The 26,659-nt window shown below is 43.8% G+C and overlaps 1 protein-coding gene across 1 annotated transcript in view; it reads right to left on the bottom strand.

Moving 5' to 3' along the window:
* Nucleotides 1-26,659, bottom strand: part of LOC144269991 (synaptotagmin-like protein 2) — a 39,714-nt gene that overhangs the window by 5,894 nt on the left and 7,161 nt on the right. The window contains exons 2-14 of the mRNA XM_077826137.1: nt 26,112-26,263; nt 20,341-20,452; nt 18,260-18,353; nt 17,738-17,819; nt 16,024-17,142; nt 14,432-14,530; nt 12,427-12,518; nt 11,545-11,646; nt 9,439-9,608; nt 7,239-7,341; nt 4,991-5,152; nt 4,373-4,451; nt 3,246-3,345 (exon numbers count right to left, since the gene is read on the bottom strand). Of these exons, the coding sequence (XP_077682263.1) occupies nt 3,246-3,345; nt 4,373-4,451; nt 4,991-5,152; nt 7,239-7,341; nt 9,439-9,608; nt 11,545-11,646; nt 12,427-12,518; nt 14,432-14,530; nt 16,024-17,142; nt 17,738-17,819; nt 18,260-18,353; nt 20,341-20,452; nt 26,112-26,263 (2,466 nt within the window). The remainder of the gene's footprint in view (nt 1-3,245; nt 3,346-4,372; nt 4,452-4,990; nt 5,153-7,238; nt 7,342-9,438; nt 9,609-11,544; nt 11,647-12,426; nt 12,519-14,431; nt 14,531-16,023; nt 17,143-17,737; nt 17,820-18,259; nt 18,354-20,340; nt 20,453-26,111; nt 26,264-26,659) is intronic.

Raw genomic sequence — 26,659 nt, 5'->3', positions numbered from 1 at the left:
CCAATCCTAATAATAGTTCTGGACCACATCTCAGCACAAATTCTAAACAAGACTGAAAGTCCTACAGGATCCAACCCTAACACAAACCCAAAGATTCCTACAAGAAATACACCCAAGGGTAGCATTGGTACAATTATTGACCTTAACCCAAAATGAACACCTACTGGTCCCAACCCTACACCTAGCATGGTGAAACGTACCATGGTTAGAGGTTCCCCATTGGCCACAGCCCTACCCGAGGTTGGGCCCTGTTCCAGCCACAACCTTAGATCACAGATCTCTTCCAGTCCCAATCCTAATGGCTCTAATCCAAACCCCAGCCTGGAAAGCTCTACCGATCCAAACCCTAACCATATCCCGGAGAGCCCAACCAGCCCCAAACTCTAATCCTAGCCTGGCAAGCCCTACCAGCTCCAAACCTAGGCCAGCAAGCCCTACTAGCTCCAACTCTGGCCCAGTGAGTCATACAGTCCGCACCCCTGGCCTTAGACTAGCAAGACCTACCAGCCCCAACCGTAACGTGAGCCCAGGGCCCTCTGCTGGCCCCAACCCTAACCTGAGCCTAGGGAATCCTACTGGCTGCAAACCTCAACCTATGCTGGGGTGATTAGGGCTAGCCAGGCCAGGGTTTGTGTTGCAGTCAGTCAAAGGCCCCACCCCTAATCCTAGCCCAGGGCCTTGTATTAATTTAGATGGAACATATGGGCCCAAAGGGTCAAAGGTGTTAAGGACCTTGTCATTGTCCAACATTAAAGAAGGTTTAGGATAGAGAAACCTTTTCTGGCCTAACTGTAGCTGGGCGAGCCCTGCAAGTCCTAACCTTAACCCTAGCCTGAGGCCCTCTGCTGGCCCCATTGCTGACCCTCAAATCTATCCCTTTCCTCAACTTTAACCCCCATTTGGGGATCATATCCTTACCATTCCATCAGCTCTCCCTTCAACCATTCAAAAGTCATTATTTAAGCTCGAAAAATTGTGACATTGGACTTAAATTCATGAAATTTAAAAAATATATATTTGTTTTTTTCTATTTGTCATCTTGTTTGGGATTTTAACGTTCATGTGTTCACACTTGTCTCCCCAACAAGCAGGCTAAAAATCTTTCATTAAGAAAAAAGCAAGGTAAAATTCAGTGTAATCACTTTTATTCAGGAGCTAGGGCTCTATAGAAAACATTTAAAATTGTGTGTTTTGGCAGCACTCCAATCCACATCAGCTCAAACGCTTGCCCCAGAGTCCCTTAATGGCAACTCACATCCACATCCAAGGTGCCCTACCCACCATGAACCTAGGGGACCAACCCCTAGTTGAATGACACTTATGATTTCAAACCTTAAATCTAGTCTGTGGTCCTCAACCAGCCCTATCCCTAACTCTACTGTCTACAGTACCCCATACCTTACTTGAAGGCCACTTACAGGCTCCAACCTTAAACACAGTTCAGAGACAGAAATCCTATATGACAACATTAACCTCTCCACACTCAAACCATAGCTTGAGCCCCCCAGTTTTGCCCTTACCCAGGGTCTTGAATTAGGCCCCAAGTCAAACCCAACCCAGCAACCACCACCAGTTCCCATGGTAACCATTCACCCATAACACTAATCCTGGGTACCTAACAGCTCCAGGCCTAACCCTAGTCCAGAGAACTCTACAGGCCCCAATTCTCACCCTATAGCTCAAGGCCAGCACTGGTCACAACACATTTAACTACTACCCTGGCTACTCCAACTTGTTCCAATTGTAACCCTGGCCTAAGGGCCACTATTAGTCCTAACTCCAACCTTACCTGGGGCCCACTACATGTCCCAACACTCACCTATCCCTGGGCTACAACTGGCCCCAACTGTAACCCTAGCCCATAGACTTGTCAGAACAGTTTGAAGGGAAATGTTGAGAAATGCTCTTTTTTCCATAAAACAGATAAAATTTGAAAAGCCGACAATATTTTGGACATATTTAATAGATCTGTAGATTGTTAAGCTCAGAGGGGACCACTGTGATTATCTAGTCTAGCCATCTATGTAATACAGGCAGAGAACTTCCCTGTATTAGTTACTGTTTCAAGTCCCACAGTTGTGTTTGAAATGGAGCATTCTTTTAGAAAAACATCTCATCTTAATTTAAAAATTGCCAATGGCATAGAACCCACCACAATCTTTGGTAAGTTGTTCCAATGGTTAGTTACCTTCACTGTTAAAAATTGCAATTTATTTCTAGTCTAAATTTGTCTATCTTATTACAGACTGAAAAGCCCTCTATTATCAAATTTCTGTTCCCCATAGAAGTACTTCTAATCTGTAATCAAGTCACCACTTAACCTTCTGTTTATTAAGCTAAATAGATTGAGCTCCTTGAATCTTTCACAATAAGGCAGGTTTTCTAATTCTTTAATCAGGGCTCTTCTCTGAACTCTCCCCAATTTTTCAACATCCTTCTTAAAATGTAGACACCAGAACTGATGCAGTATCCCAGTAGAGATTGCACCAGTGCCAAATACAGAGGTAAATATAGCCTCTCTACTCTGACTCTACACTCTCTTGTTTATACATCCAAGGATCACATTAGCCCTTTTGGCCACAGAACTGCACTGAGAGCTCATGTTCTGCTGACTATCCAACATGACCGCCCCCCCCCCCCCCCGAGAAAACACAACACTTGACTCATCCCCATCTCAGCTGCCTTTATAAACTTGAACACGTTTTGCTGACACCAAGACTGAAACTATGGTTCTGTACTTTACATGCTTATGTGATGATTAGAGTGGTGCAGCCACGCTGTTTAAGTATATCAATCTTTCACACAAAAAGGAGCATACAAAGACAAACCTCCCTTACCTCCGTGTGTGTGTGTGCGTGTGTGCACTTTGATACACAAAATTCTCAATTTCGCCTGAACGCACAAAGTCAGACCCAGAGGCCCTCCCTCCATTTTTACTCAATCCTCACTTAGGCAAAACTCCCATTGAGTTCAGTGGGAATTTTGCCAGAGTAGGGACTTCTGGATATGCTCTATGGTGAACAACAAAAGGCAATTCACTCCAGATGATCCTAGAGAACAGAGCACTGCACCTAAGATAGCGTGCAGCTATTTATAAGTGCAAAGAACTGATGCACTGCTAGGTATGACCGTTAGAAGAAAACACGCCTCCAAAAAGACGTCTCCAGGAAGGTGTGTGTGTGAGCCCTGCATCTAAACTAAGTTCTTCCCCACTTGTGTATATGGGAAAAAGCTCATACAATTACCATTTCACAAAGGAGTCAATTCCAGAAGGGCGCAACTGTGGGAGGTCCTTGCTGTCTTTGACCCAGATATGAACTTCCCCAGATGAAGGATTCTTTGGACCTGCCATTTCAGAAAATAGAACTGTTTTCAATCAAGTCCTAATAGTAGTCAGCAAGCAGAGGAGCAGCTTCCTTCACTAAAGTGTGAAGGGGTGGATCCAGGGCCCAACTCTGCCCCCTACTTCCCACAACACAGAACAGCTAGATACCAGTTCTGCTGGTGTGCAGCCGCTTATCAGCTTGTTAGTCCCAATGAAACACTCCTACTAGAGACATTAAAACAGCACTTCCTCTCATGGGCCAACAGAAGGTGCTACACCCCCAGAAAAGCCATTTTATCAGGACAGTCTGGCTGTGTAGCAGCTTGGGAGGTGGAGACAGTATGTGCTCACAGCCAGAGGCAGAGGCACTGGCAGGACTAAAAAGCTCTCTGCAGCATGGAAGAGAGAGGAGACACCTGATTGAGGGGAGATAGCAAAGAGTACAAGGGTATGTTCTATCCTCTTTTCTGCTCATTTCATCCTAAATCTGCTGTTGTCCTAGTGCTCACCCACACCGCTTCTTCCCACATCAGAGAAAGATTTCCTTTGGACCTTATCAGAGGTCCAAGCAGACTGTAGTCCCCTGGCTAATGAATGTTTCCTTTTGTTACAGAGCCCCTGTACAATGTTTCAGTCTGCAAGCGCCCCTCTCCTGGGAGTTCATCTCCACCCAAAACTAACACAGAAGGATTTCCGTTCCCTTTCCCTCCATAACACCCCACGTTGCAGCGACCAGCTCCCATGGTGGAGGAAGTCTAAACTGGGCTCCATTCAGAGCTTGCCAGCACGGCTGTCTTAAAACTGTGGGCAGAGTGCACTGATGAGTAAGACCAAGGCTCCTGTCTAACCCGGAGCTGAGCACAAACCATACACAACCTGCATACTGAAGTACACAGCACCTGCGGCTCTTCATTCACGCAAATCACAAAGACCATCTCTTGCTCTAATGAGATTATCCTTTAATCATGCCTGAAATAGACTGGGTTGCAAGCTGCATGCCCTGTAGGCATGGCAATATTTCTTCTTAATGTATAAAATATATTTTACCTAAGCTTCCTGGTGGGACGTATTTAATAGACAGATTCATCACGCCTCGATGATCCACACCATTAATGGCAGAGAGGGTCTGAAAAAGAAAGATCCAAGATGTGCTAATACAAGCGCATGTTTAGCCTAAAATACACTGCAGCATTTAAGAGCAGTCGGGATGTTCATACAGATAGTCCTAGGTATTCATGGCTGGGGCAGTCTGTTCTCAGGGGAGGGCTCTTCACTCTGAGGCTTTGCTTCCTCACTTGGAGTGTGAGAACCCAAAGGCCCAAAATTGGTTTGTGATTTTATTAAACCAGTTTGAGACACACTAAAGGGGCTTGATTTTTCAGAGGGCAGGTGTTCATCACTTTCTGAAAATCAGGTCTCTTGAAAGGGATCTCAAACTGGGCATCTCAACATGGCGGCACCAACAAATCCATTGTCACTTGATATCCAAGTTATCTGACTGTCAGGGTGTGTTGCAATGCCTAGTTATAGAAGAGGCTGTAGCCTTGAGATGTTCCAATAACTTTCTCCTCCATGCAGTATATGAAGAAAACAGAGAAATGGAATGACACTTTTTGCTTTGTCATAATTAACAAATTAGTAGGATACCAGCTGAGACATACTTACCCGTGGCTTCAGCATGTACCAGTTGAGTTTCTTGTTGCTCCAATCCCAGCTAGCTAGGTCTATTTCTATCTCTCCCAAGAAGCTGTTACGTCCTAGTGGGTCATTGTGCCACACGGAAAGATTTAATTTTTGGATCAGCAACACCATTTTCTCTATTTTATACTAGAGAGGAGAAAAAGAGGGTTGGACTGCTCAAAATATTTTGCTTTTGTCTGAATGTTAAATATAATTTTAAGATAGACCTAGTTTTTTATCATTGCAAACGCAAAGTAATAACCTGTCTCAGTCCAGCCCAAAGAAAGAATCTATAGAAAACAATCCAAAAGACACCCGCTCAATGCTTATTTCAAAGGACTGGGCCCCCTTCTTTGGAAAATTATAAATCCCATGTCAGCCTAGCTTTGTGCTGCTTCATACTTGATTCAGATATTGCTAATGCCTTTTTCTGGGAGCAGGGAAACAATGACTTCTGTTTTTATAAGGATGCCCCAATACATTTACAAGAATTATTATACAGCATTTTTTATTTTAATTAATCCTTCAAGCGCTCATCAGTAAGATCATAGTGGTGAATGCCACATATTCCTACGTTATGAATGGTAGCCAGTGCAGGGTAGAGGAAATACATAGCTCAGGCACAGCCTGGTCATAGGGGCTCTCAGAACTCATTAAAACTCCCTCTTCCAATCCCAGTATTGCCAACCCTAAACATTCAAAAATCATGAGTCAGCCCTCCCAATAAATATAAGATTAGCTTTAAAAGCCATGGGATTTGTAGAGAGAATATACATTTGGGGGTCTTTTTCTTGGCCCTCTGCTTTTATATTTTCAAATTTTCCTTCGCAACCAGCTAGAGTTTTTTGCCTTTCAGAGAAAGCAGAGATTCTCGTGTTATCACAGGCCTCCAGCACCTGTGGCTTTAAGAAACCCACCAAATTATCATGAGTCTCATGATAAAGTCGTGAGGGTTGGCAACATCTCAATTCTCTGATTTTGGGGATTAAGAAAGGTTTTAGCTAATTGCCACTTTTTTTGCATTTGTTTAAAGTAAGTTTGTAGCCTCTTGTTCTTGCAAAAAGCCTTGAAAGTGTAACCCAAACAACGGGGCTCGATACTGGCCACTGATTTTTCCAAAAGATCTGAGGTTATCTGCAAGCCACCCCTTCTCCTTCCCTATCCCGCTCCTCCCCAGACTTTGCAGTCTGTAAAACACTCACGCACAAGTCCCTTGAAATTTTGGAGGATCCCAGACCTATTTATGCAGTGGGAACAGTGCCACCCTGGACATTACTGATGGCACAAAGGTCACTACCACAAGCTCCCTCCAGGCCAGTACCTACGCATGAACAGGGTCCTTTGCTAAGCTGCCAGTGTTAAGAGCAGAAGGGAACCAACAGATCTAGTCTGCTTTCCTGTATATCACAGGCCAACAGCACCAGCCAGCACCCCCGCACAAAACCCAACCACTGCAATGAGACCAAAATGTGATAGCCCACAGGAGACTAGTCTGTTACGTGCCACAAGCAGAGGATAGGAGGGACCGAGGTGCACCAGTGCCTGAGGCTCCTGTAATAGCAGGGAAATGATTAGGTGAGATGAGGAGGGGCTGTTGATAGCCTGGTCTAGTGGACACACAAGCCTGACAGCTAATGACTAGAGTTCTCATCCCAGTTTTGACAGGTCTCACTCTGTGGTCTTGGTCAAGTCACTTAACCTGTCTTAATTTCCTCAGTCCATGAGGGTTTAATAATAATTATCCACCTCATAAAAGTGGATGTGTCACTTCAGTAGTTACCGTTTATAAAGAACTAACATTCACCAGAATGCACACAGAGAGTTAGTTTTATCCAATGTTGCTTTTGTGAGCTGTATAGGCCTTCTAGTTATCTATCCACACCACAAAACCCAATATAGTATCCTTGCTGGCAGCCTCACCCTAGAGGTCAAAGCATGAATGCGCATGGTGGCTGGGTTATCTTCTCAGTCATAGATTCATAGATACTAAGGTCAGAAGGGACCATTATGATCATCTAGTCTAGTAATGGAGATAGCCTGCTTAGACCAGGGCTGGGTGACATTGCAGGGAACACCAAGCTTGAGGGCCACATCCAAAGGGGTTAGGAGTACCCACAATTCTGAGTGAAGTCAACAGGGGCTTGCAAGTGCTTGGCACTTCTAAGGATCAGACCCTGGTGTTGCCAGCAAGATCCAGGTGTGCTAGAATAAAGCTCGTCAAAAATGTCCTTACTCTTAACACTTCGTTGTAAATGGGATTCACTGTTCTCTTCTTCACCGAGGTTTTTCTCTTGCCCATTCTAGCTTTGTCTGGGAGCAGGTAAGTTTTGACATACCTGGAAAAAAAAGAACTCCAGCTGAGTAACATTCCACACTGCCATGCTCCAACAAACGGGAGATTTCTGAATGGTTACATGGAATTTATGCTAACAAAAGACCTGTAGTTGACAATCTGGAACCAAAACTAAGAAACCGGTTAGAATATTAACTTGGCTTCTGCATGAAGTTATAAATCGTTCAGTGGAGATGGATGAACTCTAATGAAACCAGAAGAAGGTGGCTCCCCAGCCAATATGTAAAACTGGTAATCATTTAGAAAGCATTAAAGACCATTTTCTGTAACAGTAAATGGGGTAGTGGATCAGCTGTCATACCATAAGATTTCTGTATGTGCAAGATCGCAGTGACATTGTGCAAGGGTGAAATAAGAGAAGAGAGCAGGAGAGGTGGGATGTCTCAAGGGGACTGAGCCTGTCACCATGTTTGAGTCCGAACTGTGTTGGTGGTAATCAGAAGCTATCACCGTCTGAAACCATCCAATTGCTAGTGGAGAAGCATCCACCTCAGAAGAACCACCATTACAATTAGGACCAAAGTGCTCTTTTTTAGGGATTCTCCATAGAGAGGCCAAGGATTGATAAGGCACAAAATGGACACAGGAGAATATACCCCAAATATACTGTGAAGTTCCATCCTAGACAAATGCTCTATTATCTGTATTGATCTCCAGCAGGCTTAAGGTGAGGGATGTAAGGTCTTCTGAATGCTTTATGCTTTGGAAATGCCTGTCTAGCTTGTCATGCCAATACAGTGTTTGGAATTTGCCTGAGAAAGGAACTACCCTTTTGCTCCCAGAAGTAATACCTCCAGGTCAGGCACATAGGTGTGAGGGAAATTTGTAAATTATTGCTTGGGTGACAGAGGATGATTGCACAGATAGGGTACTGGATTAACGGACTTGGGTTCAATTCCCAGCTCTGCTTCAAACTCCTGGTGAAGTCATTCCGACTCTGTGCCGCAGCTCCCCATCAGTGAAATGGAGATTAATAATCCTTGCCTGCCTCACAGGATAATTTATTAATGTTTGCAAGTCATTCAGATACTATGGCAATGGGGCCACATATGCAGATAGATTTCCTTTCAGTGTATGGGGCACCTCTACACCAGAAGGAACGTACACTAGGTTCAAAATTTGCTACTGCAGAGTATTACTTGTGCATCACACCAAAAGTGTTTCTTAAAATTTCCCCCTCCCCCAAAATTGTACTGTGGGTTTTGTCCTACGCTGTAGATCCAGAAGACATCCACTGAAGGTCCTATAAAGGTTAAAAGGGAGATTATCCTTTTCAGCTTCACATGATGGAGAACCATCACGGACATCCACAAATATGTGTTTGCAATGTTGTGATGGAGTTTTTGCCACTACATGCCAAAGGTCTCTAGGAGCCAAAATAAACAAGATTCTGATCATAAGGAGTATCATGCACCCATCTAAGTTCCCTCTAAGCTGCACAACAGTCTATCAAGCAGGTGAGGAGAGGCACCTCTCCCCCAGACCCAGCCTCAGAGCTGCTGCGGCGAGAGAGGGCTGGGGGGAGTCCTCTCTCCCTGCCGCAGCCCTGGGGCAGCTTGCACCCCAAACACCTTATCCCTGGCCCCACCCCAGAGCCCACACTCCCAGCTGGAACCCTCATCCCCTGCCGCACCTCAACCCTCTGCCACAGCCCTGAGCCCCCTCCCACACTCCAAACTCCTCAGCCCCACCCCTCCCACACATCACCACCATATCGGTGCACATAGCAAAATTCATTCCGCACATGGATGTAAAAAATTAGAGGGAACTTTGGCACCCATATCCCCTATTGTCTTCAACAGGAATTCCAGGTGCTCAGGCCCTGGTCATGACCAGGGCCTGAAGTTTCAAAATCCCATTCAAATTTAAGTCAGTGGCAAATCCCGTATCGATTCCAGTGAGTGCAGGGCTGGCAGCCAGTAAGGCAGTACTGCCAAGCCAATGGGAGAAATCTGGAGGAGGGAGGGAGGAAACCAATACATTTCTAAACACAAAACATTAAACAGGTAAAGCAAGAATCCCCTAGGGAAAATAATCAGGCAATTTAGAAATAAAACCAGAACAAATAAGCCTCACTCACGGGTCAGATCTGCCTTTCTTCTCATCCACAACAGCCAGGTCCTTGCACTGGGAAACATAAATCTGGAATTCTCGGTTTTTCTCATCATAATCCAGAGCAAACTGAACAGTCCCTTGTGCATCCACGCTCCCAAAATCACCACTGTAGACGCTGAGAACGCTACCACTTACCTGTCCAGGTAGAAGAACAAGGTTAGTGCTAATAAGGTAGGCAGCCTCATTATGCTGGGAAAAGCAACAATTAAAGTACTTTCACAGCAAAACACACTGTAAAAACTCTGTACTTGATCTTAGCTGGCTCCTGGGTACCAACATAACACTGGCCCAATTCATGTGACTAAGGGCTGTGGGATCAAGTCCTTGTGGAGTGCGGGCAAGGTGCAGATGGGAATACTCTTTCAGGGCCATGCTATTAAGTACTGGATGTCTGAATTCACCAAATGACACAGAATTTTTTTTCTTCCTGAGACCTCAAAGCGCTCTGTGAGAATGAGGGTAGCTGGGTCTCCTGACCATGGCGGACCGAATGAGCCATTTTACCCCAGCACACAACAGGACAGCTGTCTATTATTCTAACCCAATATCACAATTGGGTTTTTCAGAAAAGAAATAAGCTGAGACTACCAGAACTCCTTGCATGTAAATCTACAGTTATTGGGCCAAATCCCAAAGTTCCTTATTCAACGGTTATACAGTTTTTCATTCAGGTTGATTCCCACTGATGCCAGGGAATGCCCTACCTGAGTAAGGACTGATGAAAAACTGAGCAAGAACCTCAGGATTAGCCCCATTGTTATTACATTGTTGAAGCACTCTCAATGTGCATGGTGCTGTACAAAAGAGAGGCAAACAAAACCCCTGCCCTGAGGAGCTGATGTACCATGAGATACATTCCTTTGTGTGCCTGGTTGCCAGGACTGCACGTACAAATTGTGCATCTGCACAGAGAAATGGATAGCTAGACACCTACATAGTCTTCTGCACTCACAAACACTGCTGTGCAAATGCTCACTGGCTTTGGGCCTCCATTTAAAAAACAAAAAACAAACAAAAAAACCCCCACAGCCCATCCCATTGCCTTCAGTAGGAGCAAGTGATTAGGCAGAAATAAAACACAAGCAAAGGTGTAAGTTCTATTACACCAATTACTTCGATTCATTGAAGGCATATGTTGATGGCATTTCAGGATACAAAGCAAGTCATTAACCTTCCCAACACCCCTGGGCAATATTTCACTCCCATTTTATAGGGAGTTTTCCCTGTTATTCAGCCTGTCCTTTCTTCCTTCTTGACTTCATTTCATTACCCCTCAGGAATCCCCTAAATATTTCCTCTCAGTTTTTGGAGCCAAATTCACTGCCCTAATAAAGTGCTGCACTGGCTTACCCCAGGAGAGAGTTTAGAGTTGGATTTTCTAAAGCACCTTAGTGAGTTAGACACACAAGACCTGTTGAAAGCTCCTGAACTCAGTTGGTCAGTTTTTAAAAATCCCACCCAACATACCTTCCGCATACTCCTCTCTTCACCTAGCTAAATATATTTAGATCATGTAATCTTCCCTCAGATCAGTTCCCTTAGTCCCACTTTTATTGTGCTTCTCTGAACTCCCTTCAATTTGTTGACAATGGAAAGATGGTCTTGCTGTTGGGGCACTGGACTGGGACTCAGGAGATCGGAGTTTGGTTCCCAGCTCTGTCACATATGTCCTGTGTGTCCATGAGCAAGTCACTTAATCTGTGCCTCAGATCTCCAGCCATAAAACCAGGGTAATAATCCTTCCTTTCTCACCACATCGTCAGTTTTCTCTATTTAGACTGTAAATAGCTTGGAGCAGAGATTGTTTCTTATTCTGTGTTTGCGTAACACCTAGCACAATGGGACCTTGATCTTCTTGATCTTGGATGGGGCCTCTAGGCACAAACTATAACATACATGCATAAATAATAAAAAGAAAATACAATCGCTATAGTAATCCTCCTCTTCACAGTAACACAATGCCCAGAAATAATGGGAGACTCCAGGTGCCATAGCACCAGAGCTAAATGCAGCGTCACTGCATCCTACCGCAAAACCGCTTTTTAGCACGATGAGCCCATTAAGTACCTACCGAAGAGACTGATGCCATGTCAGAGGAGTGGCTGCCAATGCTAGGAGTCTTTTTGTGTCTGTTAAACTGGAAGCTGATTTCTGAAGCAGTGTCCGATTCCGTCTGTGCAGAAAGTAACAGGCATCTTTAAACACTGCGGTGCGAGCACTCTGAAGCACTATGCACAAAAACCAATAGCTCAGCAGACTCCCATTAGACGCAGGTTAGAAGAAGATTTAAAAGGAATGTAGTGCAGGGAGTCTCCTCAGGGATATTCCTTGTGTCCGACTGAAAGATCATCATTAATTGACGACCAATGGAGCGGCATGCAATCTCCCTTGCTGAAGAGATCACCACAACATTATGGCTTGGGGGACAATGACCAAGGAGAAGTCCTGGGTATCCTTCAGGACTAGTTCTGTTAAAAAGGATTTTTGATTCAATCTCTCAAACCTAAGGCCTAGTTTAGGATTATTCAGGGCTGGCTTTAGGGAAAATGGCACCCTGAGCAAACTTGCATTTTGTCATCCCAGGGCCCCACTCCCTCCCCAGGCTCCCCCCAACCCCAGCCCCCACTGCCTCCCTACCCCACCTCACCCCCTATCCTCACTGCCTCCCCAGGCTCCCCACCCGGCACTCGCTGCCTTCCCCACCCCGTTGCCCCAAGCTTCCTTCTGAGGCCTCGCACCCTGGGCCTGCCCTGCTCCTTGCTTCTCAACCACAGTGCCCCACGGACCACAGCGCCCCTTAAGGCCAGCCCTGGGAGTGCTCCAATGTCATCTCCAGAGTTTATGGTTCAATCAACACTTAAAGAGAGCATTTGCAACCATGTATTTTACTGAGATGTTAAACATGTTAGTCATGTTAAAGTTGGTGGAGTTTGGGTTACACACACACCCCTACCTCAGATAGAAGGACGGGGGAAGATCTGCTCAGCTCTTTGGTTCGTTGGGGCTCAAGAAGTTGATGAGTTATCATTTGCGGCTTATTGTACGCTGTAGGCACAAATGGGGGAAAAAAGGCAACAAGTTGTCCTATAGGCTGAGGCAGGAAAACATAATGAAGACAGAACCAGTTTCCATTAACTGTGGCATATACTGTACATAGGGCTTGGGATGACCCAGGGAAATGATCTTGGAAGTCACTGGAGTTCTACCCACTTACTTCACATCTAAATTTAGCCCTATAAAATTGAATTGTATCCCTGAAAATAGCTCAGAAAAGTTAGCTAAAATGTATTTCAATGAGTTTTCATTATATTTTTCAGAGAGTGTGTAAACTCCCTCTAGTGGCTAATTTAATTTAAATATTAGCCTAAAGAATTGTGTGTCACTTACTGTCTTCAGTCTGAACAACAACAGTTTATCTCCTTGTTAATTTAGGATAGAATATAAACACAAAAACAAAATTACTGATATTTTCATCTCAGTGAATTGCATACAGTATTCACGGTTTGCAAAAAATCACTAAGTGTTTGTGCCTACAATTTAGGAGTTGTATACGCTCTCCTTCCAATACTTTTGATAAAAACAGACAGATGTTTATTTTGAATCCAGCTTTCTCTTTGTAATTATGTAGGTACCTGATCCAAAGCCCACTGAAATCCATGGGAAGAATCCCATTGATTTCAGTGGGCTTTGAATCAGATCATAAGTTATCAAATTCATTATTATGATCTAATTTGATCTTGATGCTGCATGAGATATGGGGGAAAAGTCATCTCACTTCTTAATTATTGTTAAGAAGAGTGATGTTGGTCACGAACATCTAACGACAAGTTCTGCTCCCAGTCAACGAGTGTAAATCAGGGAAACTCCACTGACTTTACTCAGTTCCTCCTGCTTTACATCGGTGTAACTTGGAGCAAAACTTGGTCCTGAGATTTTGGTCAGTCTTCAAATACATGGTATGCACAGATTCTTATTCACATTAAAAAACCCCCACAGTTACAGCGTTGGCACTGACTAGCTGGTTTTTCAGAATATGTGGCAACATCTCATGGGGAAGATCCAAACTCCAAAATTAAACAAACAAGGGGGGGCGGGGGGAAGCCTGTTGTGTTTTAAAAATGTACCACATTAAAAAGAGAGTTAGGCATTTAAACAACCAAGTTAAATAAAATCATTTGATCCTTAACTTCTCTTTCCAATAACTAACCCCTTTCTAAAACAATGGGCTTGATTTTAAGATTATACTCACACAAAACATTTCAGTCACGAAGGCCAATGCACCCCACCAAGCTACAATGATCAAAGGGCCCAAGCACCCTCTCAGTAGTATAGAAACCTACATGTCATTTTTACCTCTAAACTGGAGTAAACACAATAAGCTGCTGATTCCAACCCTCCCTCCAGGTTTATTATTTTGCAAACAAATTACATCAAAACAACACTACATAGTTGGTTTTGCTACCTTCAGGGCTTATGGCTCTGAACAAAACTCCATAGCAATCTTAAAATAGAGGCTGAAAACCTGATCCTCTGTGCAAAGGCCAAATAACTGAGTTGTGCAGCGTGTAGGGACCTGGTGCAGCCAGTCTAGAACCACTACTGCAGCATCACCTCTTCCAGCCTCTCCCAACACAGAAACTGCAGCCAGCAGATCCGTATTCTGCCATAGTCCCAACCCCATTATGCAACTGACTGGACTGCAGTGCACAGACAGCCAAGTTATGGCCTTTTCACCAACCCCCTGAAGCTCCCAAGGTTTCACCTAGAAGAATGTATGACAAGCCAAAGATAAACATCAATTTGGTTAGAAGTTTACTGGGTGTGAATCAGCTTTCTAATTTGATGATGAAACATTCTTTGCTTAGTCCCTGTACAAGAACCCAATGGCTGCAAGATCCAGGCCGAAAGTATGAGCTTATGAAAACGTAAAAAAAAGAGGAAAGACAGACATTACTCACTCTCACTGGTTGTGTAAATGTTCACCATGCTCTTGGCTAGATTAATGCTATTCGCTCGTGCCAGAGCCATGGCAACAGGGGATTGATCCCCGCCTTCTTCTGAAATAAAATTAAACACCAAAGCACCAAAATAAGCAAATGAATAAAAATAAAAAATAGATCCAGGGCTTGTGGGTCTCACCGTCAGCATGTTAATTAAATAACTAGGACACTAACTGGATCAAATAAAGGAGGAGATTGAAAAGCACACATGGCAGTTTAGGCATCTGACTCTCATTGACTTTCAGTGGGAGGCAGGCATCTAACAGCCATTTGTGCCTTTGAAAAATCTCCCCCAAAACAAAACAAAAATGTATCTCCATCATGGAAAAGGCAAACGATAAAAGATTAATCTAGTCCCCAAAATAGACCATCAAAGGCACAAAGCTTCCCACACAACTCACACCACCTGGCAGGCTCATTCCTGTGACAACAACATGTAGACAAAGAAATTTAAATATATCTTTGAAAAATTGCCTGGTACCTACATAGAACACTTCTATTAACTGAAAGTGCAATTTGGTATTTCTATGTTGGGAGAAATAGGGACTAAGCCATGACGTAGCAACAATACTTGCAAATAAGGGTAGGTGAAGTTTAAAGAAAATGTTTTTAACTAGATCCTAACTTGGTACTGTTCTAGGCCATGATAAAAGTAGAAGGTGGCTAGGGAGCCTTCCACTTCTGTCCATAGGAAGCCAGCCCACGTTTTAAGAAAAACAGCTCAAGTATTGTTTTTCCACCTTCCATTACACGCTGGCACAATTCATTTTCCTTACATGCCTCAATGGGTGCTGCTGGGGGGCAAACTCACACCTCAGGCAGTTAGGTATAGCAAAGCAACATTACCATGAGGAGGAGCAGGGTATAAAAATCCAGAGAGATGAAGAATGGCAGTGCAATTAGTTGTGGCTGCAATTTTGTGCACAAGTTTAATTGTGGATAAAATCTTGGAGGCCTGAGAAATGCCCAAAAGTCATTAGCATCTGAACACTCTTTGGTGGCCTCAATCCAATTCCTGATGGAGAGGTCTCCATATCACCAAAGCAAAAACTCCAAATAACCACCGCATTAAATTAGGCGCCTGGTGTCTGATATTTCTAGCAACACTTCAATGGGAAGAACAAAAGTTTCCTGTAATAAACCCAAAGGCCTTACACAAGGACATGCATCCCGCTGGGTACCGAATTAACATGAAATCTCTGGGTAAAAGCTCTCTAATGGCAGCCTCCAGAGAGAGAGAGGGAGTGGAGTGAGCAGACAGACTGAACTGTCCTCATCCACAGATTAGGTGACTCCAAGTCAGAGATTAGGTCCATTGGTGGGGTGATGTGAGGGAATTGTTCAGTACTATTGTCCATTCTACAACAAACCTGTGGCCAAACAGAGGACTTGTGAGTCTCCAAAGCTGTTATCCTGGCACATTTCATAAGCACAAAAACTTTATGCAGGAAGTAAAGGGGGAGGGAAAAAGGGCCTTCAGGAAGAGAATATGCAGGGAAGTAGGAAAAAAACTACTTGTTCATTGGGGATGTAGTTGGAGTTCTCAATACCTGAGAATACAGCTGAGTCAGTTCCTTGAATCGCTTCTCTCTCCGTGGCTGGTTCCTTGGACATTAGGTTTTCTGCAGGCTCACGTGTCTTAGCCTCAGGCAGCTCTCCATTAGTTTCCATGTTTTCTTGAATGCCCAAATCAGACCTTTTATCCCTATCACTATCACTGTCTGAATGTACAGGTTCTATTAATATCTGAATCCTACTCGCCAATGAGTCCACTTTGCGCCTGCTTTCTTCAGGCATGACATACTCATCGGCAGGCGTTTCTGGTTCAAATGTGCTGCTGGGCCCCTCTTTCGTGGGCGATTCTATTTTGATTGAAGGCACTCGCACAGGCAGTTTGGATCTCCTCAAGCAGCGTTGTACCTTTCTCTCCTCCTCCTGCCTCCCATTACTTTCAGTCAATGAATTATTTCTAGCAACCACAGCCCCTTTGCTCTTGCCATACGTAGATCTGGCCATAGAAGAGGCCGAGACCTTCCTTGAATGGGCTATGTAGCACGGTTCATCTTCACTAGAAGAGAAGGTTACTGTTCTTTTGTAGGGAATTCTGGTTTTCATGGAGACATTGGACTTTTCTTCACCATTTTGGCTTTGATTAGACTGTACAGAGAGAGAGCGACTCAATATGAACGGTCTCCCATTTGACTCTACCACGCTGGGCTTTTCAAAGGACTCCTCTGAAACATTACCTGCTACTATGGTATCAGCACCTTTCTCCCAAAAGTTCCTCAGGTTCTTGAAATGTTCATGATCTAGGCCGATTTCCTCATCTTTATGGCTCATGGAAAAGATGGTATAGTTGGCTCCTTGCTTCAGAACCAGATTGTTGTCTTCCTCTCCAGACAGAGATTTTGAGCTTTTAAGTGACTCTCTCTTTGCGTGACTGCCCTCAGTCTGCTCTGTGGGATTCACAAGAGTCTCTGACCTGAACGGGCCTTTGCTTGCTTTCCTCTTGACTGGTATCTTGCTGGCAATATTAGTGTCTATGGGGGGAGCTTTCTGCATTGCTGGGGTGCCACTGAGCACATCAGGAACCTCCACCCCAGAAGAATAACTGGACTGAACCATATCCTCTTCTGAGAGCTTGGCAGGCAATGGAGGTACATCATGACCTACAAAAACAAACATTCACAGCCTATTCCAAGAGCTCGAACAAAACCTCACCAGAAGGTTTGTGCTACAGCTGATTAAAAAGAAAGGGAGAAAATTTTGGAGAAGTGCCCAGCATTCCTTCCCCCCCCTTTCCCCTGCCCTCAAATTTTGAAGTTTCAAAAACAAAAATATTCAAAAACCCACCCAGCTCTAGTTTGTCCCCGTGAGGCAAGGTAAGCAGCACTGCTATCACAGCTTTGACCCTATTTACATATTATTCATATGCACTATTTGTGATGCCCTAACAGTGTGCTTAGTGCTGTTCAAGAGACAGAAGACCGGTCCTTACCCTGAGGAGTTTACAAGCCAAACAGACAACATATGACACATTGGGGGATCCAAAAGAAGATTTAGTCATAGGGTTTCTCTCCCTGCTTCCTGTCTTTGACATAATGTGCTAGAGGGTTAATGTTTGTGAGTTTCAGGAAACCCTTTCCTAGGTGCTGAGGTAAGAACTGCCCTTCATCATACATACCAAACAATGCTTTGTACCTAGATGCCTTCTATGCTGCATAATAAAAGTCATATTGCTGAATAAACAACAAAAAACCCTACCTTTTTCAGACAGCTGCCAGTTGTCTGTTGTACTTACTCCAGCGTTGCTCTCTCCTGGCGAGACATCATTTACACTCCATCTCTGCAGGGAAAATAAACCCCATCAGTGTATATGAACTGGCGAAACATCTGGGTCTCTCTCACCAGATCAATTTTCTGCCATTGTAGAGGGGTCAGGCATTGGTGCACCTTAGTACATCCTGTTCTCTGCTTATGGCACATAATCGTTTAGTCTCCAGAGGGCTTTAATACTTTAGTCTAGTCTAGGTTATTGGGCTCAATACAGGGAAAGCTGGGTGCGGCTTAGTAATTTGTGATACAAGGTCAGACTAGATGATTGGGTGGTCCCTTCTGGCCTTAAACACTATAAAAACTGGAAAGACATTGTCTTGTATCTCAGCATAAACACCACGCAGCCTTCGGAGCCCTTCAGGTCTCTCACTAAGCCAGTAGCAATTGGCATAGGCTACGTACCGACCCCAAGGATAATCAAGCAAAATATATAGGTTGCGTGTACACTACCTCATTTGATGAGGGTGGCAGTATGACATGTCTTGGTTTTGGCTTTGGCCAGGTTTTATGTTCCTCTGAAGAATCCAAAGCAGTTGTACTGGATCTGCAGAAGATGAGAAATGCCTTAGCAAAGATGTAGATTCCAACACCTAATGTGAAGGCACATTTTGTGGGGAGATTTTTCAGGGTCACCTAACTTTCTTTCACGCCTGCTCAGTTCTGTTGAGCTACTTTTGTTACTTTCATAGTGTGTCTGCTTATGCTGACACCTCTCTGCTCAGATTATCCAGAATCAGTGGCTTCATTTATTTCCTTCATAAGCATTTGGAATGACTTGGTGCATGGTGCCTGACCCTCGACTCTGGGTTATACTGACAACTCTCCCATTCCAGTCAATAGGGCCTCTAGAGATGTTTCTCAATAAAAATAGAGGGACAAATCCCCAGGTTTCCATGGGCTCAGATTTTCCCCTTCTGCAGGAAAACCTGAGGGAATAAAAAATTATGGAGATTCCTCCAGTGGAATCTCCTTCCCGATATGTTCCATCGGAGGGGTAGGATTGGCACTGATGCAGAACAGATGGTGGGTCCATCTCCTAAGACCCTCATATTTCCTAGCTGTGTCCTAAGGAGTCGCAGGAGACCAGAGCCATCTGTGAGAAGGCCTAATGCCACTGCACTGGTCTTTGTCAGCTAGCCCTCCGTCCCTCCCTACCACCTGGCACTGAGACTTCAATGGAGTCACTCTGCCGTGCCTTTCCTAGCTGAAAACTTTCCTGAAACCTCATCTTAAATGGATGCATCAATGTGTATTTCCTCCCACCCCTCAATGCCCACTCCTTCCCAGCCCAGCCAGTGCAATCTGCTGCTCAGACATGGCTCTCCAGACATAATGCTGCCAGAGAGGCAGATGACCTTTTCTGCACAGGAGAGGGAGGCCCTTCTAGACCTGGTTCTGGGAGGCACTGGCTATGATTGGGCCCCCAGCTCTTCCTCATTTCAGTCCAAAAGCTTAGTGGGGTTTAGACATTTATACAGACAATGGGAACAGCCACAATTATATTGGACAGGATAAAAACAAATCCTATGGAATACAAATGCTTCAAGGAATAAGTCAATTGCTAACTGCCTGCAGGTTAGGAAGAAGCTTCCCCATGACCAGGCTATGTGATTGCTTGCCCCTTTCTTGGACAGTTCTGGCCAACATCAAAGACAGCACAGTGAACTTCCTGACTGCTAGTCAGATCCAATACAGCAATTCCAGTGTTCAGGTTTGACTCCCAGGGGACTTTTGCCCAAATGAGGACCAGGAAAAACAGAGTAAAACCCTGAGGATTTGGCCCAAATGAAATTTAAAGAACTCCTGTACTGGCAAAGAAAGTACACAGAGAACATCCTTCTGCAAGGAAATGCTTTTAGACTGTGTCCTTTATTAAACAATCCCCCTGATAAACTGAATTGAGCATGGCTGCATCGTTGTACCACATGTTTAACAATTCATTGCCTTCCTGTTTCTGAGAATGATTTCTTATTTTGCTGACCGAAATGCAAATGAGATGGGAGCACCAAACAGAAATGCAAATATTTTAATGTTTATCCAGAGTTTATTAATACTAAAGGCAGTCACCACTTTGCTTGTACTTTGATGGAGCATTTTTGCCCAATCAAGCTTCGATGAGGCATACTGAATTGTTAAAAGGGGTGGCAAGGAACTGCCAAGAAATGAGCAATGTTCCCAAAACAGCTTCTTTTGTTAATGATGCTCAGCTGAAAAAAGTTAAACAAATATAAAACCACCATTTATCTGAAAAGTTATCAATAATATTCTGAGATTGGCTATTGCTGCCTTTTTGCTGGCCCCCTATCAAATCATGCAGGAAAAGCCTTGATGGAATAAACACATTACCAGACATTTATTAAGGGAGGTTATATCAAAATACTTTTCAAAGAATTGTTAAAGATATCCCTTAGTAACCAAAAGTTCAGTTAAAGAACCGGGATCTTGCTTGTTACGTTTAATTTTCATGAACAATAATGGAAAGTCTGTGCAGCCAATATGCAGCACTGAAACTGTTGTCCTTTGTCAGTTACCTCTCGGCTCCCAAGTCAGGAGTGAGTTCAGGGAAGAGAGGACTGGTTGCGTCTGATGGCAGTGAAGCTGCTCTGCCTTCCAGGCTCTGCCGGATGTGTTCATTAGGTTCATCTATTATATAACAGAGGGGATTGGGAAATGACATTTAATTAAAACTGTGACAGCCGCTATGTTTTATTTTGGTGCAAGCAAACACTTGTTAAATGATTCATACCAGAGCTAAACCGTGAAATTAACTCAGGGTAATTGATAGAGAGGCAGGCTGGCCGGCTCTCCACTCCCACTCTCCACTCCCACACTCTCGCTCAAAAGATCTGCCGGTTTCAATGGGGGTGGACACACACACACACACACACCCCTTTCAAAAGCAGCATTGTCAAAAGCATGTCCCAGTCCCCTGTGATTTGTCAGCGTAAACAGACCTGGCTAACAACTCTACTAATGACAGAAGCAGTCAAACCAGCTATAAACCTTAACAGGACACTGCAGTGGTGGTCAATAAAGTTAATCCATTCCAGGATTTGAATTCAGCTATTTCCTGTTTTGACTCAAAGTCATCTGTTCTTGGCAAACAGAGGAGGCGGCCAATCGAGTTAATAAAAGGAGATCCCTATTGTTTGTACTGGCACAGGGCTAAACTGTGTCTTCTGAGTTTTACTGAACCAACCGACAGGAAAAAAAACAAGAGAAGACAGTAACATTTAAAGCAACATGTCAGGGTACAAAAGCTGCCTTAGAAACTCAACTGTCAAATATATCTACTGTACAACAAAAAGGGTTAAACTCTCAAACAGGGATGAAAAAGTCAACTTGTTCTGAGCAATAGAAGCTACTTGGTATCTTAATATATTTATTCACCAGCCAGCAAGGTCTATTGCACAGAGACAATGTACCTGTTACTAAACCTGCCAGCACTCTTTAGATTATATTGTATGAAACAGACCATGCAAGGGTTCCTGTTCAAAGGCCCGATATACCACATTACAAAATGTGGTATCCCTGGCTGTTCAGCTATTGGTTTGCAAAGACATGGGTCAAACAGCAGAAAAACTCTCTATGGACAGGTTATGATACAGCTGCTTACTGCATCCACTGGGATTATTGCACCTTCCTTGGAAGCATTTGGTGCTGTTCACTGTCAGACCAATTACTGGACCAGGCAGATGACTATCCAAGCCAATATGGCAACACCTACATTCCTAAGATCTGAAAAATCTGTGCATTATCACATGTCAAAGATTCTGCAGGCCAAATTCTATCCTCACCTGCATCTATGTAACTCTGTTGTCTTCATCTGGGTTGCACAGGTGTAAATGAGGGCAGAATATGGCCCCCGCAATTGGAATTTAAACAACAGTTCTGTTGGTGATGTGCAAACCAGAACTTTCCTAGAGAGGATGTGGTTCTGCCATTCTTACAGGAATGGCGTGAGCAGATATAACCCACATTCAGTGGCCTGCTCCCTGTAGGTAAGAATGTGCCATTTTTACACATGCAGTGCCGTGTAGCCTCACCCAACGTGTCTCTCCATTTTTACATAATCTTTTTTCAGAGAACGGCACAAGTAGTAGCATTTAAATGTACCAAGAAAAGCCACAGAGCTGTGACGTGGTAAGAAGTCTCCTGTTGGCTGGGCACATGCTGAGAACTGGCAAATGACAAGCAGTGTATGTAAAACCAGGCCGATGGGCAGAAGCAAGAGCTTCCTCCTCCTCCACCCTAAAATTCTTGCACGTGAGATAGCAAGACACAAACAGGTTACTGTTCTGGAACCAGAAGGAGAGGGGGCAAACACAAAAACCTCTCACATTTATACTTGGCCTATTCAAGCCATGAGAGGCCTCGACAACTACAGTTGCATTCATTTTGCAACTCACAATGAAACCCATCGCATTATATTCGCACTGTTGCCAGCTGAGGACTCTGAGGTCTTCATGTATTCTCATACCGACCATCTAGATTTCTCCCTCAAATCAACAGTCATAATTGTTTTTTTTTAATTACAAACAGGTTGTTAGGGTATTATAACCCATGAAAGCCAGTAAAGTGGCCTTGGTAACTTTAAGAACAGATACAGTGAGAGGCAAGTTGCACCCTGAATTAACAGTTGTTCAACCAGTTTAGCTTGCCTAGCTATTTCTTTAAAAGAAAAATACATAGGTATGGCTTAATCATATGGCTCTAATGCTTCAACTGTTACATCAGCTATCCTTTCCTTATTGTGTTAAAATACAGACCTGCATTTGACACAAGATGAAATTGTACTATAGGGAACCATCCTGCATTGGCAGGGAAAAGAACTGGCTGCTCAAGTAGGTGTTTTGTTTGTTTGTCATATATTGATTGTCACAGGATAAAGAACAAAGAAATTATCAATAAATTAATGAAATTCCCTAGTCTGAGAATAAGCTAAAACAGCTGACTGTAGGCACACACTTACCATCACATTCCTCCCAGGATTTAAAAACTAGTTGTTATCTCCAGGACCTGGGAAATTCACTAAATGCCAAGCTATAATATATATAGCTATATATAGTCTGTCTCCTTTAGGGCTTTATGCTGCTGCCAATCACCACAGTATCAGAGCATCTTCCATGTCGAACAGTAATACTGAGAGTCTCTGGCACTTTTCCTTTGGAGTCCAAACTCTGCTTGTAGTAGGGCTGTTAGGAATTTTTTAGACTTTAAAAAGTCTTTGGTAGCAGCTAAGGATAGAAGGGACTTCAGTGTCCAGCTGGGTAGGACCTTTCCAAGTAGAGGTTCTCTCTTAATAAACAATGCTCAGAGCTTTAAATCAGAATTCAGAGCCCTAGACTCATAGAAGCATTGCACTAATCTTGTTAAATGAACACCTACCTCTTCCAATCAGACTTAAGAACTGACAGCAGGGTGAACAATTCTGATCTCCAGAGAGAAGAATAAAGGTTGGCAAGACAGCAATTGAATGCCCTTATCTCACTGATTTCAGACTCCACATAAGCCGTAGGGTATGTCCCATTCTGAGAAAGTCTAGTCCTACTTACTTGCACGGGCCAGGTTCTGCTCTCAATGACACCAGAGTTATTCTGGTGTAACTTCATCGACAACGGGATCACACCAGTGTTGGTGAGATCACTGTTTGCCACTTACAGCTGAGAGCAATTGGCTAATACATTAATACACAGTAATCTGAGAGGGGAATTTAGCATCTGGCTACTACTAAAAGAAGCCTTTAGTAGAAATAATGGCTCCAGTGCCTGACCCATAACCTATAGAATGGCAGTGGGAAGGTTAATAGGAGAAATTCTATTTGGAAATAATAAAGTCATATGCTGCTCCAGTGATTTGAAATCAGTCGCAGATTAGAAAGAGAAACAAGGAGGAAGGGGAAGAAAGAAAATGGGAGAAGGAAGAAAGGGCAAAGTCTAACCACAATAATACACAATATGAAAGTTTAGCAGCATTTGCAATGTCCTGTTTAAACAAATATTGATCACACTGCTCAAAACACACAAGCAAAGACACAACCTTTGTGGAGTCTGAAATCGGTGAGATAAGGGCATTCAATTGCTGTCTTGCCAACCTTTATCCTTTGCCTCTGGAGATCAGAACTGCTCACCCTGCCGTCAGTTCTTAAGTCTGATTGGAAGAGGTAGGTGTTCATTTAACAAGATTAGTGCAATGCTTCCATGAGTCTAGGGCTCTGAATCCTGTTGTAAAGCTCTGAGCATTGTTATGAAGTGAGACGAGAGAACCTCGACTTGGAAAAATACAAGACATATGTAGTCTATGGCACTTTTCCTTTGGGGTCCAAACATCCTTGGTGCTAGGGATGTTGGAATAGTGCAAAGGAAAGAGCAACCCCCTCTCCTGGAGTGTATCAAGAAGGAAATGCATAAGGAGCCCAGTATGGAGAGTAGGTGGATATGAAGTCAGATGGAGCAACACTATAGATAATTTCGAAAAATTGGAAGGTGACAACCTGGGTTCTGCAAAAGAGCAAAGCACAAGTATATCACTGAAGACCTTGACAGCTCTAATCAAAGATTGCCATCAGGACCATGGCTTCCTGGAATCTGCTGGAGCCAATAATTAATCAGGCATGTCTGTATATCTGTGATTTCCCACCCTAGCAAAATAATTAAATTTGCAGATTGCACAAGACTGGCATACAGTCCCACAGCGTTTCTGCCTAGTCTTACTTGGCTCATATTCATCAGAACTGGATGTGAATCATCCCCAGTATTATTTTCCCACAAGTGTTCAGTAAAAAGTGCCAAATGCAGGCTGGTTATATTTGGACTCAATGCACAGCCCTACCCATCTCACAAAGGGCCACACTATTCTCTTCACTGCCCTTAGCAGTCATAGGAGATTTGTTCTGTTCCATATACAATGATGAAGTTATACATGCGTGTCATATGAACTACAGTGCATCTTGGAATTAGTGCATGGTCCCAGACACACCCTTGCCTTGGTGCTAGTCAGACATTTTCAGCACTGCCTCAGCATACTTTGTTGTTCCCTTGTAAGTGACTAGACCTGCAAAGTTGCCTTGTCATTCTCTTGTTAGAGGGGCAAGGATTCTCCCTCCAGCAGAAGTGGCAGAGAGCACGAGGAAGGAGGCAGCCATCCATATGGAAGCCCTGAGGCAACTCCCTTCCAGCTCCCTCCCATCTGAACCCCACAAATCCCTCTGAGGGATGGTTCACAAACTGGAGGAGGAACCTTAGCAAGGTAATAGTGATGGCCACAGTGCTGACTTACTGTGCTCTGTAGAGTCCCACGGGACTGAAGTGGGAGGGAACAATGCCATGAAGAGCAGCCATCACTTCCAGCCCACCCCTCACACATCTGAGCCCTGCCGGGCACCAGAGTGTCTTCAGGGTTGAGGGAAAGAGAGGAATGATGCCAAGGAGGAAGCACTCATCTCTACTGAGCCGAGAAGCACCAGGACTCTGTCCCCTCTACTTGGGGAAGTGGAGAGGATAAGCTGGTCCTAACTCACACTGACATTACATTTACTGCATACATAACTGTAGATTTAGACTGTAAACTCTTCAGGGCAGGGACTGTCTCTTGATATGCATTGTGTTATGGTGCCCTGATCTCAGCTGGGACCCATAAATGCCACTAGAGGAATAAATACCTTACAAAAATCTATAATTTAATAAGCAGGGATGGTGAGGTGGGGAGATGTGGAGAAACCATGCCACTAATCTTGGGTTTCCTCGGTCTATCTAACAAACAGAATACAGTACATTATTCCCATTCTCACTACTCAGTCAAAGTGAAATCACACCAGAAACAGTAAAGCACATTTTCAGGTTGTGGTAAAACAGAAGGTCTTCAGCACAAGCCACCTGCCTCTGGTCCCCACTAGCTGTGTCTGGAGAAGGCACACTAACTAAGCCATTTCTAAATGGATTTCCTGTGGGGCCTTTGGACCCAGTTTATTGAGGCTGCGTTTTTATGATTAACAGCAGCCCAGTGCTGAGGATCCAAGTCAGGTACTATGGACCATTTAGTCCTAGCTACTTCCCCAAAACAGGGATCAAGTGCTCTTGATCTCTGCAGCAGCGTAAATCTCACCTGTAAGCCCTAATGCAGATCGTTGTATTTCCTAGTACTGAAAACAGTTCACAAAACCCCTGTTGGAATGTAAATGTCAAGTATACAAAGGCTAGTACCCCAAAGGCATGGCACCTAGGAATCACACCATGCAGTGTCTGGGGCTCACCTTTTTCTGGTTACCAGCAGATTGCACAGTGATGCGCAGTAATGTACTTACTTTCCGGTTTCTCCTTTTTCTTTCTAATGGATGCTCGAAGCAGGTCTGGCCCCTCTAATTCCTCTTGAAAACGTTTTGCCTTCACTTCATTAAACCATTCACCAGTCACAAACTTTTTCTTCTTTTCATCCTTGAGAGAGCCTTGTAATCGTCTAAAAATCAAACAAAGAAAAAAAAAAAAACAACCCCCAAACAAGTGATGCACTAAAAATACACTATATTTACAAATATTTTACTGATGCTGGCCAGAAGTCATGTAGGAACCCTGACTCCAGCCGACTGAGCTCACTGAGACTTTACAAAGCCTCACAAAGTATTCTCAACACCGGTTTCAGAGCAGCAGCCGTGTTAGTCTGTATCCACAAAAAGAACAGGAGTAACTGTGGCACCTTAGAGACTAACAAATTTATTTGAACATAAGCTTTCGTGGGCTACAGCCCACTTCATCGGATGCATAGAATGGAACATATAGTAAGAAGATATATATATACATACAGAGAACATGAAAAAGTGGAGTAAGAGGCTAATTAATTAAGATGAGCTATTAT

This window comes from Eretmochelys imbricata, chromosome 9 (genome assembly GCF_965152235.1).
Source record: "Eretmochelys imbricata isolate rEreImb1 chromosome 9, rEreImb1.hap1, whole genome shotgun sequence".
NCBI lineage: Eukaryota > Metazoa > Chordata > Testudines > Cheloniidae > Eretmochelys > Eretmochelys imbricata.
This window is presented reverse-complemented; position numbering and strand designations above follow the sequence as displayed.